We start from the raw sequence: 17,445 nt of genomic DNA on the forward strand, positions 1-17,445 counted from the left end.
AAAGGACAAAAATTGAATAAAAGAGAGGGCTTCATACTGAGCACTGACGGAAGGACAAAGCTTACCCAGACAGGAGGGACCCCAGACACAGTCCTACTTACTACCCAGACTTTACCATTTTCCATGAGCTTATCTCCTACCACCTTTCACCTAACATTTAAATAAAAAGAAATGTATCAGGTTTCTAATAATTGCTTCTCTTCTGTAGCTAATTAAACTGGTTTTATTGATCTCTTGTCTGGCAAACAATGATGAGGAAAGCAGATGCATATTTTTGGGGTGATGTTGGACAATAGACACGTGAGACAAAATATGGGTTCATACATAGATGACCTAACAGGAATCTAATTATCCTACAAGTAAGTTCTTCAAAATGACTAAAGACACATGTGGCAAAGACTGTTACGTGTGCATAATTTATCACAGTTTTGAGTGCAAAAGAGGGCTCATGCTGGGACAACAAGTCCCAGAATGTTCCAAGCAAATTAGACATTGTCGCCTCTAGCTATGTGTTTTCCAGAGCATACTTGTTCTTAATGGATAGCTTTCGAGTTCTGTGAAGCATCACATGGATGGATCGGATTCTATATGCCCTGTATCAGTTCTAGCCAGGCATACCCTGCTGTACAGCATGTGGTCTACATTTACTTTACTTCTTTTACATTCAGATACATGCATAAGAATAATTTCTAGTCCATAAAATATGGGGAGGTAATGAGTAGTGTTTCTAGATTTGAAAAAATTTATGAGATCTGCCCTTCTCCTTCCTCTTCTGGCTTGATGACGTGCAGGATCATGTTGTAGGGAACAGAGACATAAGAAGGAAGGATCCAGACTGGAGAGCTGCATGCCAGTCTAGAAGAACAGTTTGGGATTGTACATGTGTGAGAAATAAACTTGTTCTACACCAGTGAGATATTAGAGCTTACCTGTTATAACAGGTAAACTGGTGTGATCAATGCTCCTATCATCTTAATTTATATATTGTATAAATATTTGTTTCAAATATATTAAAAACATCACTTTCTCATTGAAGTTTCTTTCTCATTGTGAGTTTCTTCAAAACAGGGACCCAGGATAGGTATTAAATTTATGAAAGATGTTTTAAAAATTCTCTAGGTTGGACTGAATTGGATCACACTGAATTGGACTGAAATGAAATAAATTATATAGAAAATGGCAAGAAATGTCAAAGACAATAAAACTTCATTCCAGCAGGAAGGATCATGGAAAGGTAGTCTTTGAACTGGTACTTGAAGAATTAGTTTTACTTTGGATATGAAGTGAATAAGATTGATATTCCGGGAAAACTAAACGACATGAATGTGTGGGACACGTAGCACGGATAGAGAGCTCTGTCTGATTAGGCTGCAGTATCACTTCAGTTCAGACACATTTGTTTGGTAGCTTTTTCACAGAAAGACAAACCCATGAAAAGGTGATTTAAGAAAATAGTATAAGGTAAAATATATAATGAGACAGCATAGCAAAAGAAGCCCTAGAAAAGACTGGATGGAGGAGGATTTGTGTGTTCATTTATTGTTTGGTGTTTATTTATTGTTTGGGGGATTGAACACAGGCTTGCACAGAGTAGCCAAGGTCTCTCCCGTGGAAATCCATCTCTACCCCATAGTGGAAGTTCTAAAAAACAGGTGAATGAACCACAGTGTACAGGTGGTGAAGGTCTCATTGGCTACTTGCCTATCACTGTCTGAGGAACAAGGAGCCATTGAAGAGTCATTGTAGAGAGTCTTAAATGATAGTCAGTGAGTCTGGACGCTTCTTTGTGCTAGGTTGTAGATCATTCCAGAATTTTAAGAAAGACATGAGTCAGGTGTTACTTTAACACAGAAATCTGCTTGGTGAGATCAGTGTGAAGAAAGCAGCAAGCATGAAGAGGATAAGGAGCCCAGTAATTAGATAGCTAGAAGTGTCCATTAAATGATTATTTAATTACTGGGTGCCCGTGTGCAAGATCTGTTGCATAAACAATGTAAACATATAGGAAAGAAAGGCTAAGAGTATCAGCAAAAGTATAATAAATCTCTAAATCCTGTGGGTATCGGAGGTACGGATCAGTTAGGATTAGTTTAAGCTGTGAATGACACAAAACTCTTTAAGTAAGACAAAGCAGTGTGGTAAACCTATGGCATATGTGTCATTTGTTTTCCTCTTAAGACAAAAGATGTTACTCATAAAAAAATGTATGAGTTGCTTTTTCTAAACAAAAGTCTTAGTATTTCTTGGTATTCAGGTTTAATTGCAGTGTTGTCACTTTGTGATAAATAAGTGGGTTTGGGGTTGCAGTTTGAGCATTTTCTCTAAAATGCTCGCCATCACTGAAGAGGTTTATTTCGCTGTGGTAATTTTAGGCAGTACAGTGATAACAACTTTTATCTTGTTTTTGGAAATGAGTTTTTTAGTTCACGGTTCAATATGGCTTTTTGAGGGCCAGCAATCACACTCACATTCTAACTTGCTACAAGGGGTGAAGAGAAGCATGTCAGTTCTCTTTAAAACTTACTAGCAGTCTGAACATTTCTTGTTTACTAGAACTTAATCATATGCCTACATCCAGCTACAAAGGAGGAAGAGAAAGTATGTTCTATTCTGAGAAGCCATGTCCCTTAAAAAACATGAAAGCTGTCTTAGCCACAAGAATAAAAGACAATTATGGTGATGATGCTCTGGAAAATAGCAACAGAGCCATTTAGTGGGCTGCCATGAACAATTCATATGAGGAATATCCATGTGAGCCGACCTCATTTTTTTTTGTGCGGGGAATTGAACTCAGGACCTTGCGATTGCCAGACAGGCACTTGTGCCGCTGAGCTATATCCCCAGCCTGATTCTCATTAGAGTAATAGTGAGATGGATGGAATGATCAGGTCTCCAGTTAAAACTCACCAGTAAACTCAACTTCCAGATTATTCCTTGGTGATATTTGTTTATATAACGGGCTCCTAGATGGGTTTGTCTGGGCGATCCAGGCAAGCTCATAATTCACCGGCCTCATCACTTATAAGTATGTCATAGCACCTGCTGTGCCGTACATGCTCAGCAAAAACTGAGTGGCCCAGAGTTTCAAGGAAGGACAGCGTGAAGTTGAGCTGGTGGTCCATGAAAAAAATAGATGCATAAAACTATCCTGGCATTTCCACAAAGTTTGTACATGCCCTTATGTCCCATCCTGGCTAACTGGTTCTATATGGAATTTTGTCTGCTTTCCCATGGCACCAGGTTTTTTTGTCCACAAAGAGCACAGGGTTCCTGGGTGAGTTCCCTGAATCTGTTGTTTTTCTGCTTTAAATATCATGCTCATGAGTGTCTCAAGTGTCATGCTCTCAGTGACCCATGGGCTCACAAATGTGACAAGTGTCCTCTGAGGTGTCTCAACTCTTCCTCAGTCAACCAGAACTGTCTCTTAGATTGCTCAGAATGTAGAGGGTAGAGCGCATCTTCAAGTCAGGATTCTCATATTCTCATCTTCTTATTCTCCCTGTCCCTCCCCCTTCAATTCCCCCCGCCCCAGCTTTCCACCAGCATAAAGTCAGATTGAGCCCTAACTTCTAATGTCTTTCTCTGAGAAATTTTCTACTTTTTTCCTCTTGCCAGTTTCCCTCTCTGCCTCTGGTTGTACCATCTGCCCTCCAATACCACCACCACCATCAGGGAGATACAGTATCAGGTGCCTTTCACCCACCTATCCCGTCCTCTCAGCATTCCTTCAAAGTGTTTATTTCCATTTTTAAGATAAGGATATGGAAGTGTTTGGGGCTTTTAGATGTTCTTTTGTCTGTTTTCTTCTTTTAGTTGGCCATTCAAATGATGAAATAATTTGCACAAAGTGACATAATTCGTAGCAAGTTTAGATTCCACTACAGGTTGCTATCTTTAGTTTTATTTTCCATTATTTCATGCTGTCTATCAGAACAGACCGAGAATTCTGCTTGATTTAACTCTTTTCATTTGATTTAGCCTGGCCCAATTCAAGCTTAGAAAAAAGAAGGAAACGTTAGCCTCATTCAGATCTGCTTGCTGTGATCAAAAGTTTTATGTGATGTGCGATTAATGCCTCCATTGACTAAGTCACTGATTTGAGGAATTATCAATAGCTTTTCTCAACTGTAGTTTTGAAATAGGTTTACTATCCATACCCTTGTAGCAATTTTGAACACAGTGCACGCACGTTCTCCTTACTGCTGTGATTTATAGGAGACTTAGTGAACTTAGGCCAAGACTGGAACTCTTCAAGTCAGAAGTTCCCTCCATCTGTTTAAAACATTAACAGACTCTACTACCAAATTGAGCTGTAATATTTATGGAGAATACACCCAGGCCTGATTCCAAGATGACAAATAATAGTAAAAAAAAAATGAATATGAAATATAACCAGACAGATGAAATATTCATCTCATGAATTTTTGACAGAGAGAATCATCCATTAGATAGACTAGTAATGCTTCTTGATTAGTTGCTTACGTGTCAGAAGTGAAAGTTATTTTTAAATGGATTAGCATTAATCTATCATTATTTATTTGTTTTGAAGGAATCCAACATTTTCCTTTCAGAAGTAAAAGAAAAGTGCTTACCTTACCATGCCAATGAAGATTGTTACAGCATCTTTTCAAAGCACAGTGCAGTAATTTAACAGCAACACTTATGTACTTTGACCCTTATTTTAGCATCAGAATTTTAAACAAAGATTCTAAAAAAGAGGAACAGTGAGAGAAACTTGGGGTTTCTAAAGTTCATTAGAGTTGCCCAACAGCTGAACAGCCTAGGAGGGAAATAATTGTTAGATTGTGGCATCTCAACTAAAAGGACTATTACATGCATGGAGTGATTTGTAGCAAAACGGTCACCCCTGGAGACCACAATGTTAAGTGAAATAAATCGGACACATAAGCTTAAATACCACATGGTTTCTCTTATTTGGGAAACACAAAACATAAATCAATATAAAAATAAAAAGGAGATACAAGGAAGCAGGGAGGTAGATCTCTTCCAAATGGGAAGGGAAAGAGGAGTAGGAGGGGTGAGAGGAGAGATGGGGAGGGAAAAGGAATGAAAAGCAGAATTGAGATGTGCTATGTACATGGACTAACCCCACACAGGGAGTGAAATTATTATGCAATACAAGCATGTACTGATAAAGAACTGAAAACAAAGAAAAGAAAGAAAAAGAATAGGAAAGCATCTCAAAAAGTGTTTACTAAAAGAAACAAAAGATGGAATTGTAGCTACACTATTATAAATAAATAGGTCAGAGATAATTTTTTCATACCATTTCCATTGTGTCCCACTAATGTCGTTTGACTTAAACACTTTCCAGGTTCTGAGGACTATTTATCATAACAGTTAATTTAGGGAGAAAGGGGAGAGCAATCTGAGGGTGGATATTCCCATAAGACATGTGAACTGGAATTTTACATGTGTTTCCATCCTACTTTTATTAAACAAATACCTACTGGAAACTAGTGCATCTGTTATATCTGTCGTATTGTGGTATAGTTTTAAGTTATCCTGCAAACAGGATAGTAAGTGAACAAACAAAGTGACCATTTATGAGGGAATTGTTGTAGCCATGCCAGCTAACCACAAAGTGGGATCCCTCTCTGGCACCCTAGAACAGAAACAGGACCTTAAATTAAAAACATAGGAAATAGGAATAAAGAATAGACTTAAATTAATAATAGCATATCAATATTGGTTCATTAAGTGTGACACACACATCATAACAACATATGATGTCAATAATAGGGGAGCCTATGTATGGAACTTCCTACTGACTTTGTAACTTTTCTATAAATATGCTAAGTAAAAATGTGCATATATACAGAGAAAGACAGACAAAACCAATGAAAGAGAAATCAAGAGAAAAAGAACCAAAGAATAAGAAAATAAAAAATGGTACAAGAAATGGTACCAGACAACTATTTTTCTCCTTTTTGTATTAGTATATATCTGTAGTACATACTGATTACAGTTATTGTGAGGAGTTGGTACATGTACTTAATACATTTTAATTTTTTTCCTCTCTCTTTTTTTAATTCCCTATCTTTATCCTCTCTTTGCTCTCTCCAATTCTTGGTCCCCTTTCCATTTACAAAAGTTCTGTTTTCATTTTCCCCTTCAATTCGTTTCTCTTTTTTTCCAATCCCCGTTTCCTCCCCTCAATCTCTTGTTCCCCCAACCTTTTGAAAAAGATCTCCCTACTTCCAATTTACCTATTTTCTATTTCATTCTCCATTCTTGTTGGTCTCTTTCTCTCGATTGCATTTCTGTCTTACCCCCTCTATTCAAGCCCTAAATATTGAATATCGGAGATCTACATTTTGAGTCTTTTTTGCTTTCTCTACCCATTTTCACATTCTGCTTAGTGACCTCTTCTATATCATGGTTTTGTACATCACCTGTGCATCAAAGAGCCATAGATATGTATCTCATCACGACTTCTCCTCAAAACCCATTTGGCGTCCAGTGTACACTTCCTCTCCATGTGAATGTTCACTGTCATCTCAAATGGAACTCTTAGCTTCACTGTCTGCTTCAAAGTCACTACCCCAATCTCTTTGAGTCATTGTAACAACCCTCAAAATCTGGTCACCTAGACAAAACAGGTAAAGGTTATCACTGATACAAGGTCTTTCATGAGCATATCTTACTTACACTTCCTCTAAACCCGTGACCCCTAACCTTTTTGGCACTGTGGACCAGTTTCATGGAAGACATTTTTTCCCCAGACTTGGGGGCAAGGTATGGTTTGGGGATGATTCAAATCCATTATATTTGCTGTGAACTTTATTTCCACTATTACTACATCAGAATATACAATGAAATGATTATACAAATCACCATAATAGAGAATCAAAGGTAAACATGAGCTCGCTTTCCTGCAACTAAATGGTCCCATCTAGGGCGATAGAAGACACTGACACAGAAAGTGTATTGTATACATCTGCTCTACTGCATCATCTCTCCTTGGTTGCTGTCACTGCAGAGAACTCTACTTCATAAGGATGGGATGTTGGAAAGTGAAGCAGATATTTCAGTGCTTTTGTGGCAATCATGTTACTCTATCTTGTCTTTAATCAAACATGTATGAAATTGAAATTGTCTCAAATATCTTTTAAGACCACCATCATTTTTAATGTATAGCAGTTGATCCTCTTCTAGCATGGACAAATAAAGTTCACCTACTTATTCACAAATGTGTAGCAAATCCACTCACTCCCAGTTCAGGGAGCTTATGTGATTGTGAAGCAGCGTTCAAATTCTTTTGAAAACTGATGTAGATGATCATGCACCAGCTGAGAGAAAGACAACCGTGGCTCAGTCTCTTTCCATATGTATGCTAACATGCAAAACATGTCAGCAACCTCAGTGTTCACTCATCATCTCCATAATTCCAATTTGGCTTTGAATGCAGTCACTTTAACTGCTGACTGGAACACAGTTGTCATTCTCCTCTCAAGTGATAGCTTGTGTTCATTGAGCAGGTTGAATATGTCACGCATACAAGCAAGTTCTGTGATCTGCTCTGTGTGTCACTGAAATGTTCTGCCAGTGGTAACTGCTTTTCTAAAAGAAATCTCTGAAGCAGATTTTGAAACTCAAAACTTCTGGATAGTGATGAACTTAGAAAGCTACCTCGCTTCTGTGGATAAAAGAAGACACTTGTGCTCTGTGTCCATCTCACCACAGAGCTGGGCAAACAAATGTACATTAAAGGCATGGACGTTGATGTGGCTCATAATTTTAATCACAGCATGCAAAATGTTGGGAAGTTCAGTGACAGTTTTGACTAGCCATTTTTTCCTTATGGATGACACAGTGTGTAGACTCACATTCAAAAGTGACCTCTTTGACTCAAGTTGTGAAACCAGAAAACTCTGCAGTTATGGCAACCACTTCATCCATGCATACCACACAAAATGATCAGTCCAATTTTCCTAATACATAATCATTCAAAGACTTGTAAAGTTCTGTAGCTGTGTTGTTTGGCAACAAGAGTACACATAACACACCCCCTGCACATCCTCCTGAAAAAAATATATCACACAAAGGAAGCATTGTTTCATCAACATTTGTGAACTCTACCAGTAACCTTTTTTTTACTTATTTTTGTTAGAGTTATCTTGTGGGTTTACCAAAACCGAGTGGAACAAGAGAGTAGTGCAGGAAAGAGGTAGAGAGCAAAGTAGTAAATAAAATAATGAGCAGGCCACACATAGACTAAAATAAGTGTAGGATTATGAATTAAAGGCTGTCACCAGCTTCAATGTACAACTGAAGCACATTAATATACTTGCCATTATAAAACCTGCCACCAGACACAGTTTCATTGTCACTTGCCACTCACTGATAGTCTTTTCATATGTACGTACAAGAAGTTGACTTATGGTCTCTGTGAAGTCAAGTCTCTGTACTAATGTTAATTGGTGTTTGCAGCCACTCCCCAATGCTAGCATCAGTACCTCAGCTCCACCTCAGATCTTCAGGTATTAGATTTTCATAAGGAATGCACAACCTGAAGTGCTTACATGTGCAATTCACAGTAGGGTTCATGCTCCTATATGAATCTAATGCCCTCCACAGACCTGACAGAAAGTGAAGCACAGGTGCGGAAGCTAACAATGGGGACTATCTGTAAGTATAGATAAAGTTTCACTTGCTTGCCCGTCACTTGCCCCCTGCCATGTAGTCTGGTTCCTAACAGGCCACACACTGGTACATGTCCACAGCCCCACAGCCCAGGGTTTGGGAAGCCCCGTTCCATAATATATGGTGTTCAGTATTCAGAATGCCAGCTTAGTGGGTGCCACCATCCTTCTACTGGTGATAACTTACACTGTCAGGTCTCAACTAGAACCTCTGCCTGCTTGCATCACCTATGGCTCACCCATTAGTTTCCACTTTTATACTTCTGGAAAAAGACAAGCTCCTCCTTGCCTACCTAGAATCTTTTTTTATTTTAAAGAGAATAAAAAATTAGTGAATGCAGAAGTGAATGCAGAAGCAAGGAGAGTGATGGAAGAGGAAGAGATGCCATTCCTCTATTTCTTAAAATTTAGGAAAGTGAGAGACTACAATAGATCTGAAATGATTAACAGAGGTTTCTTGAAAAGAGTGGAAATTACTGAGGCTCAGAGAAGTGACTGAGATGAATCAAGAGACACGAAATAAAGAGGCAGTTCCGGAAAGAGGAAGATAAGCCAAGCTGTGGGAGAAAAATAAATAATGGTATATATGAGAACACCAGGAAAACAAAACAAATTTTCAAAGTTTGCAAATTTGTGAGAAATTAGATTGGAACATGTAGTACATCAAAATTTCAGAAATTGTAGATTACCAGGCTACTGATCAGTCATGCTACAGGCTTGCCTAGTGTTGATTTTCAGCTATAGTTAGCTTGGAGCTTCTTAACCATGATTTCATGCTAAGTTCTGAGGGTGAAGTAATGCAGGCTGCCCTCCTGCCAGTCTTCTAAGTATAATTTTGACATCAGCTTGCTTGGGTTTGGTCCAAGATGCAAGGTGATTCCAGATCATCCATCTTTTCTGCGTGGTGAAATCACTTTGTCACACAGTCTGTCCAATCCTTGATGAGGGTTCTGTCTAGATTTTATGGTAAGGGGGGGTCACAGAAGGTGAAGGAATAGAAATGACTTTCATCCTTGTCTAAACAATTTAGGAAAAGAGTGGTGAAGATGTAAAGATCCTCATGTATGGCATTTTCCCTCTTTCGCTTTTAAATAAAACGCATTGCATGGAATAAAAGTGGGTTGGCCATGACTTTGATTTCCCCAGGCAGGTTGTCAGCTCCTGGTGCTTCTCCATCTGTCAAGCAGGGTGGGTCTATCAACAAACTTGAAAACACTTTTGTACACATTTGCACTGACCACAAACACAGGCATCACACCAACAATTATTTGGATGTACACTAAAATCTCCCAGGATTGCAAAAGCTGGACCCCAGTATACATGGTAGACAACTTCACTATAGCGTTATTCATGTATTCACCTCAATTTCACTGGGCATTTGTATACTAAGCTTTTCCTAAATAGGATTTTTAAGTGAGCTATTTTTTGTGGCCTTAAGAAGGTTAGAATTTAATCTGAAAAAGTGATATAGAAATAGATAAAATGTGGGGCACTATCTAAATGCCAAAACTTAATCTTGAGTATGCACAGAGAAAAGAAAAACCTAGCAGGTCATGTAAAAGCCAATCACCAGGGAAGGGCATTATCCCTGGCAGTCCGTGGGTGCCATGAGGTGCACTGGGGCGATCATTATGTTTCCTGTGGTGATCTAAGCTCTTCTCACCACTCCTGTGGTGTGCTTAGGAGACCATTAATGGGAAAACCACAATGTCCCGGGGATATGGTTCTTTGCATCATGCATCGAGGTTAAGACTTTTTCTTTCGCCTTCTAACATCTGGTTTTCTCCTACTCAATAGACTCAGTGATTTCTTTGAGTTAATTCTTGCAGAAAACAAAGCAATTTCTTAGGGGAACAACTATTAGGAGGTCTTACTACCACACTAAAACCAAGCAGCCATAGCAGTGAACACCTTGTGCATGCACTTGGCTCCATCTCTCCTAGTCAAGGAAAATCCAACAGAGGAATAATTGTATTGGCCTACGGCTTGGGAGCTTGTCTTTGCAGTGTGCGTGCTTAGGATGCTTAGGACTTGGTATGTTTTAATTGAAGGTGGAGTTTTGATAAAAACAACCTCCCTTCCTCCACTGACCCCTTTGTGGGGTCCCCTTTGTGGTCTTTTTAACCCAGTACTGGGGATTGAGCCCAGGGCCTTCCCACTGAGCTACATCCCAAGCCCTTTTTATATATTTTAAATTTTAATACATGGTCTCTGGATCGCTGACTTGCCCAGGCTAGGTTTGAGCTCCTGATCCTCCCACCTCAGCCTCCCAGAGTGTTGGTGTTGCAGATGCATGCAATGGCCGTACCTGGGGCCTCTCTCGCTCTTTCACCGCTTCCTTCCCCCTACACCTGTGTATTCTCTGGGGTTGCTCTTGAGTTTTGCCTGCCATAGAGATTCCACATGGAAGTACTTTACAGTTGTGTTTTATCTGAGCCTTAGGCAAATTGCTTGCTCTGTCCGTAACTAAGGATAGACATTGGAAAGTGAATGTTTAAGTGGAGAACAGCTCCAAAATTTAGTCTCAAAATGGCGTGAAAGCATTCATTTGCAAAAATAAAATTACTTTATTAAAGAAACAGGTGAGATTCCAGAGGTATCCAGAATTATGCTTTATACACTGTGGAAAGAATAGAAGGAGTTCAAGGAATCACTTAAATCCCTTTTGAGCAGTTTGGAAACCCCAGCTTAGGACTGGGGGCGGCTTTTATATAAGACACCTCAACTTTGGTGGTTTTGCTTAATGGAAACCAGGTGGGGAAGAGGACACTGAATCTAGTGCCCTTATGTCCAGCAGTTCTGCAAAGGGGATAGTAGGACACCAGTTTCCACAGTGCAAACTGATCAGATATCTTACACAGATCTTCCAAAACTCTTTCCGATTTTCTCTAAGTAGCTCACCTTTAAACGTGTGAATAAGAAGCAGAGCTACGGAACAAAACCTCTTTGTAGGTCTAAAGCAAGAATCATTCCTGGCCTGCGGGCCAAATTCTGCCTTCAGTCTGTTTTGTAAATAAAAATCTCATTGGCACAGAACCACACCCGTCCTTTCCCTATTGGCTGTGGTGTTTTGTACCACAGCAGCAAAGTGGAGCAGTTGCCACAAGGGTGATATAGCTTTCAAAGCCTAACATGTTTAGAATCTGGCCAGTTACACAAAAAGTTGGCTGACTCCTGTGGTAAGAACTCATCTTTCTTATCAGTGTCCTCCTTTCTTTGTGCCCCAGTTTTCTCATCTGTACAAAAAGGGATTGGAGCCCTGAACTCACATCTCTTTCAAAATCCTGAGATGCTGAGTTTTCTTCTGAAATCCCTAAGCTCCCAAACTGCCATGATAGAAGGAGGATAACATTGAAATATTTTCCCTTACTAAGTATATCCCCTCATCTGCATGTGATGACAGCTTTTATTGTCAACACAAGTTTTTGATTAGACACCTGGATTTTTTTTCCCAGGGGCTCACTGCTCATCGAGTGAAGAAATTCCAACACCTAGGCAAAGGGAAGCAGAGAATGCTATAGAAACTTAGGCTGCTCTCTGTTCACCTGTTTGCTCTCAGGAATTCTCAATCAGCTCCGTGCTCACTGGAAATCAGATGTAAACAACAACAAAATGTCTAGAGGACATGGCAGAAGGGCATTGCATTTGGAGTCTTGCGTCTTAGGTGCTCTATCTAAATCAGTCTCTTGCAGCACTGCGACAGAACTTTGAGGAAGGTATCTTTTAAATGTACTGTCCTGTCTTTCTAAATGCTGTGTGAATCCAGACTGGGCAGCCAGGGACATTGGGAAACATAATACATAAAACACCTTCATTTCCTTCCATGCTAGCCTGCAGCTTTCATGGCTCGTAATTGGTAGACATCAGATGGGCTTTGCTCAGGCTGATTGATTTTCGGAGGGTGAACTGGGTCCTTCACAATGCACAGAGAAAGATAACAGGATCCCTGCTGTTTTACCCTCACAATGGACTTTGTTCAGATGATCTGATCCCTTGTCACCTGCTAACATTTTATGTCACTCCACCTCTTCATGGGAAAGCTAAGCAACAATTGGAGATGACAAAAGCGAAAAGTTTTGCAGCTTGCTGTGTGGATAGGATAGAAGCTTTCAGTGACTTTTTTTTTTTAGTTGCAACACTTAATTATCCAAGGGCTTCTTTTTCTTTTTCCTTTTAAATGTCTTTTAAACTGATGTTTCGGTCAGACTAGTAGACCTTCCTTATAGTGTGTGTGTGTGTGTGTGTGTGTGTGTGTGTGTGTGCGTGCACACATGCGCACATGTGCGCACACACACAGGTGCCTGGTTGTGCATATCTGTGCATATGCAAAACAGAAAGAACATAAATGCATATAAACATCTGAAAACCTGTTCATTTTGCTCAGGGTTTTACTAACATTAGCTCCCCCTTTCTGACATCCTGATGCCAGTTACCTTTGCTTTCTCTTTTTCTCTCACGGCATCACCCTTTGCACCTGTTTCCAACTTCTTCATTTCACCTTTAGGGCACTGCATCCATAGACGTGTGATGTACATGTTTTACTGTCAATGTTTCTGGGGATATGTTGGAAAGTAGTTAGGCCTTTTGACATCGCTATAGTGGAAAACCAAATCAGGACAAACTGAGGGGGACAGAGATGCTATATGCTCTGCAATATATTAAACAGCTCCAGATGATAAATCATCCTATGTCCTAACAAACATTCAAGTGAGTGAAAAACTGTTTTATTTATCTGAACCTACAAACTACACTTTGCATAGGAACATGAAGCATCACTTACAAAGTTTTAATACACCCTGTTCTTCAGCAATCCAAATACTGCATAAATCAAGAGGAGGAAGTATTTTATTTTGTTCCAAACTTTGACAACAGTTGCTTACTGTTTTGGAAAATCACACCACTGAGAGCAATACTATTTGCTGATTCTGAAAACTCCAGGATAATACAGTGGTGTTGTTTATATCTGCTTCAATCAAGCTTCTGACTTCTTCATTTCATCTCCTAATGTATCACGCCAACTGACATGTTGATATACATATTTTATTGTAAATTGTATTCCTTCCATTTCTCCTTTATATTACAGTGAAAGCATTACATTCATTGCATTGGTCTTTTTTTTTCTGAAATTATGTGCCTAAATTAGCAGTCAACAACTTTTTCTTCAGTAAAGAAAGAACCAGAAAGGAAACATTTTAAGCTCTGTGGACCAAATGGTTTTTGTTGCTGCTATTCAGCTCTGCCATTACCATGTGAAGCCATCTATTGGCGATATATTTTTTAAATGGTCATAGGTACCAACAAAAAAAATTGATGTGTAGGGCCCACCTGTGGTCCTGGCACTCTAAAAGGCTGAGACAGGAGAATAACAAGTCCAAGCCCAGTGTAGACAACTTAGCAAGACCCTGTCTCAAAATAAAAAATGCTGGGATATAGCTTAATGTGAAGATGTGGGTTCAATACCCAATAATCCCAAAAAACTGTGTACATGAAAATTTGAATTTCACAGAATTTTCACGTCACAGGATATTATTATTCTTGGATTTTTTTCAGTCATTTCAAAGTATACAACTCTTCCTAGCTCTTGGTCTATACAAAACTAGGTAACGGCCATATGTGGCTAGACCAGGCACTAGTTTACTAATCTCTGTTCTAGCATATCATACTTAACCTTCACACATGGAAACATGTATTATTTTAAATTTTATTTATTTAATCCTTTAAATTCTATTTAATGCACTATGTTGAGTTTTTGAAATAATGTTTGTAAATGCTATCCACAATTTTTGTTAAGCAATTCGGTAAAAGATTTTACACTAAACTAATTTTTTTAAGTATTGCTGCATCAGTACTTAAATTAGTAAGAAAGAACTAAAAGATGTAGTTTCCCCAACAACTGGCTCTGAGAATAGAACTAATGCGGACTTGGCTGTGTGCCAGGCAACAATCCTGTTTGGTTAAAATTGGATGAATTTTGATAAAACTTCCTGTGATAAGGAAGATGAATCCTGGTTTCTCTCTAGTGCACACCTCTTAGGAGCTGTTGCCAGTTCAATGCTTTCAGGCTTGTAGAGTTGCCCATCTATCCAGGGAAGGCACATGCTCTGTGACCAGTAGAGTTGGTTTCAAGCTTAGCTCAGGAAAGATCAGCATTTAGTTTTGATTTGAGTTGTTTTGAGTAGGTGGTACTGTCTGGGAATTTAATCTAAATCGGGATGAGCATTACAGAGTGTTTCAAAGGAGGGCCCTTTGGTCTGAATGCATGATGTCACCTCTGAGCACAGGAATTTCTAAGGCCTGTCACCTCTAGGTCCCATGACTGTGACCCTCTGTTGAGCTCCGCAAGAGGAAAAGCAAGGTGAATCACACAGTATCAAAGCCCATAGAAAGCATTCCGAACCTGTTGTGAACTCCAGCTGATTTCGTTCAACCTCAGAGAGATGTCCTTCCCTCAGTCACTTGATGAATCCTGCAACCACATAATCCTTGATCTAGTTTCTCAACTTGGCCAGACCCAAAGGGATCCTGACTGATTTCAAATTTCCATGCCTTTGTCTGTTACTATAAATTCCCAGAGTCTCAGCTGAACCCTCCACTTGGCTCCCTGGCTGGGCAGAACCTTTCCAGACTCTGCTTTAATGTCATTTTTCCTTTGCCTGCTAACCCCGAGAGTATGCACTGGCTTTCAACTTTGCTATCTCAAGGCCTCCCTTACGGGCAGCAGAAACATCTCAACTCTCTCCATACCACATGGGAAGTCAGACTACCAGGAAGTCTCATGAATTCTAATGCATCCATTACCTGGATTTGTACTGCACACCTTGAAAGGTGATAGCTTTCCAGACAGAGCCTTACCTAGGTTTTTGATTCTTCTTCTACTTGTTTCTGAAGTTCTCTAATCCGGTTTTCAGTTCCAAGAGTGGACTTCCTTTTCATTCATTTTATGTCACAAACTTTCCTTCAATGACATAGCTACAAGCAAGGGGGTTTTAGTGTCATAGGCCAAGAAAAATTATCTTCTCGACACTGATGGAGGACACTGGATCTAAGCAATGCAAGCTCATCTAGAAGCTAAGGGAATTTAGGAACTCCTTTCTTTACACAAATCCCTACCATCAACCTATCATCCTGTGTCTATTCTCTAAACCAGAATGATGAGTTTCTGAGCTAGGACTTTGAAAAGAAAGCTTAAGAACAGTTCTAAAGGAGGAAGCTGAATGAAAGTATATCAGTCAACTTTCCCATTGCTGAGGTACAGTACCTGACACTCACAACTTGAAGGAATTCAGTTGACTCTCACTTATAGTTTCAAGTGGTTCAGTACATGGTAAGTACAGTTCTAAGACTGGAACATCATGGTGGAAGGGTATGGTGGAATGAAATTGCTTCGTTTATGGAGGCCAGGAAGCCAAGCAGAGAAACAGTACCAGACAGGAAAGAGCAAGGGACCAAACATAGTATCAAAAGTCACACCTCTCTGACCCACCCTGACACATCCAAGTGTGTGCTTTACTAATCTGCTAGGTGTTTCTTAATCCAATGAAGTTGTCATATCAGGATTAATGGCCAAGGAAGGTTTAAATTAGTTATATACATGCCAAATTACAAGTATTGTCGAATCTGCCTTATTTTCCTCCAATGTGAATGAAAACAGAATTATGAGTGCAACTTGATCAATAAAGACATAAACACAATTTTATGTGTCACTTATACTTTGGGGTATATATCCACCTGAACTGAAGAGTTGTTTTGAAGTCACATCAGTATGACCTCACAGGTCCCAATGATATTTCTCACCTTCTTGAGTCCTCTGCTCTTTATTCCCATGCTATGAAAATGTCCCACTATGCTTATTTGTGTTCTTGTTTTTATTTTTCTGGTACCTAAAGAAAGGTGCACCTTTTAGCCTTGTAGCTTGCCTCCTTCAATAAACTCCCAGGGTCTCCAAATACAAGGGCTCTGTGCCTATTCAAAGTTTTCACCTGGTAATCTGCCTTTTCTTGTCAAGTGCAGTAGAATGTGTGGATGTGTGCACATGTATGTGTGTGCTGTAGATAAGAAAGGACAGTCAGAAAGTAGCAAGGAAATTAAATACACAATTACTGTATCTCTCACTCTCATCAAAATAGCCAAGTGCTTTTTTGTTTGTTTGTTTGCACTACTAGGATTAATTCTAGGGCTTTTGCACAAACTACATCCCCAGACCTTTTTCATTTTTATTTATTATTTTGAGACAGAGTCTTGCTACATCATTCAGTTTATCCAGCCTGGGCTTGAGCTTGTAATCTTCCTGCCTCAGCCTCCCAGTTCTGAGATCACAGCCAAGTACTTTTAATAAAAACTTACGATGATATATTTACATAATAATTGATCTATTTAGATAAAACAGAGCAAAAGGAGGATTACTGACATAGTATGACTTTGAGGGAGAAAATTATTATTTTATGGATCCTTACCCTTTCTTCGATGGCCAGGACACAGTGCATTTGAACAATCAACTTAGCTTCTTTTCTCTTTTGCTCTTTGTTTAGCTCAACAGAATTCACCAAAAATCCATGAAGGCTGGTGGGCATACAAAGAGGTGGTCCAGGGAAGCTTCGTTCCAGGTAAACGCATGTTTATTGTTATTTACTTTATTTTTATAAAACAATTTTGTCCTTAAACATGGTTAAGCAGAAGTGAATGCTAGCTACCCTGGTTTGATCATTATGTACTGTATACATATTTGACACATCACATTATACCCCATAAGATGCATAATTAATATAAAAATTCATTTTAA

General features: G+C 39.3%; 1 protein-coding gene across 1 annotated transcript in view; it reads left to right on the forward strand.

Moving 5' to 3' along the window:
• The window catches only part of Ca10 (carbonic anhydrase X), a 484,596-nt gene that overhangs the window by 61,354 nt on the left and 405,797 nt on the right, over nucleotides 1–17,445 (forward strand). The window contains exon 2 of the mRNA XM_013519057.1: nucleotides 17,195–17,269. Coding sequence (XP_013374511.1) covers nucleotides 17,195–17,269 — 75 coding nt within the window. The remainder of the gene's footprint in view (nucleotides 1–17,194; nucleotides 17,270–17,445) is intronic.

Source organism: Chinchilla lanigera, unplaced genomic scaffold (genome assembly GCF_000276665.1).
Source record: "Chinchilla lanigera isolate Chin_1 unplaced genomic scaffold, ChiLan1.0 scaffold00050, whole genome shotgun sequence".
Classification (NCBI taxonomy): domain Eukaryota; kingdom Metazoa; phylum Chordata; class Mammalia; order Rodentia; family Chinchillidae; genus Chinchilla; species Chinchilla lanigera.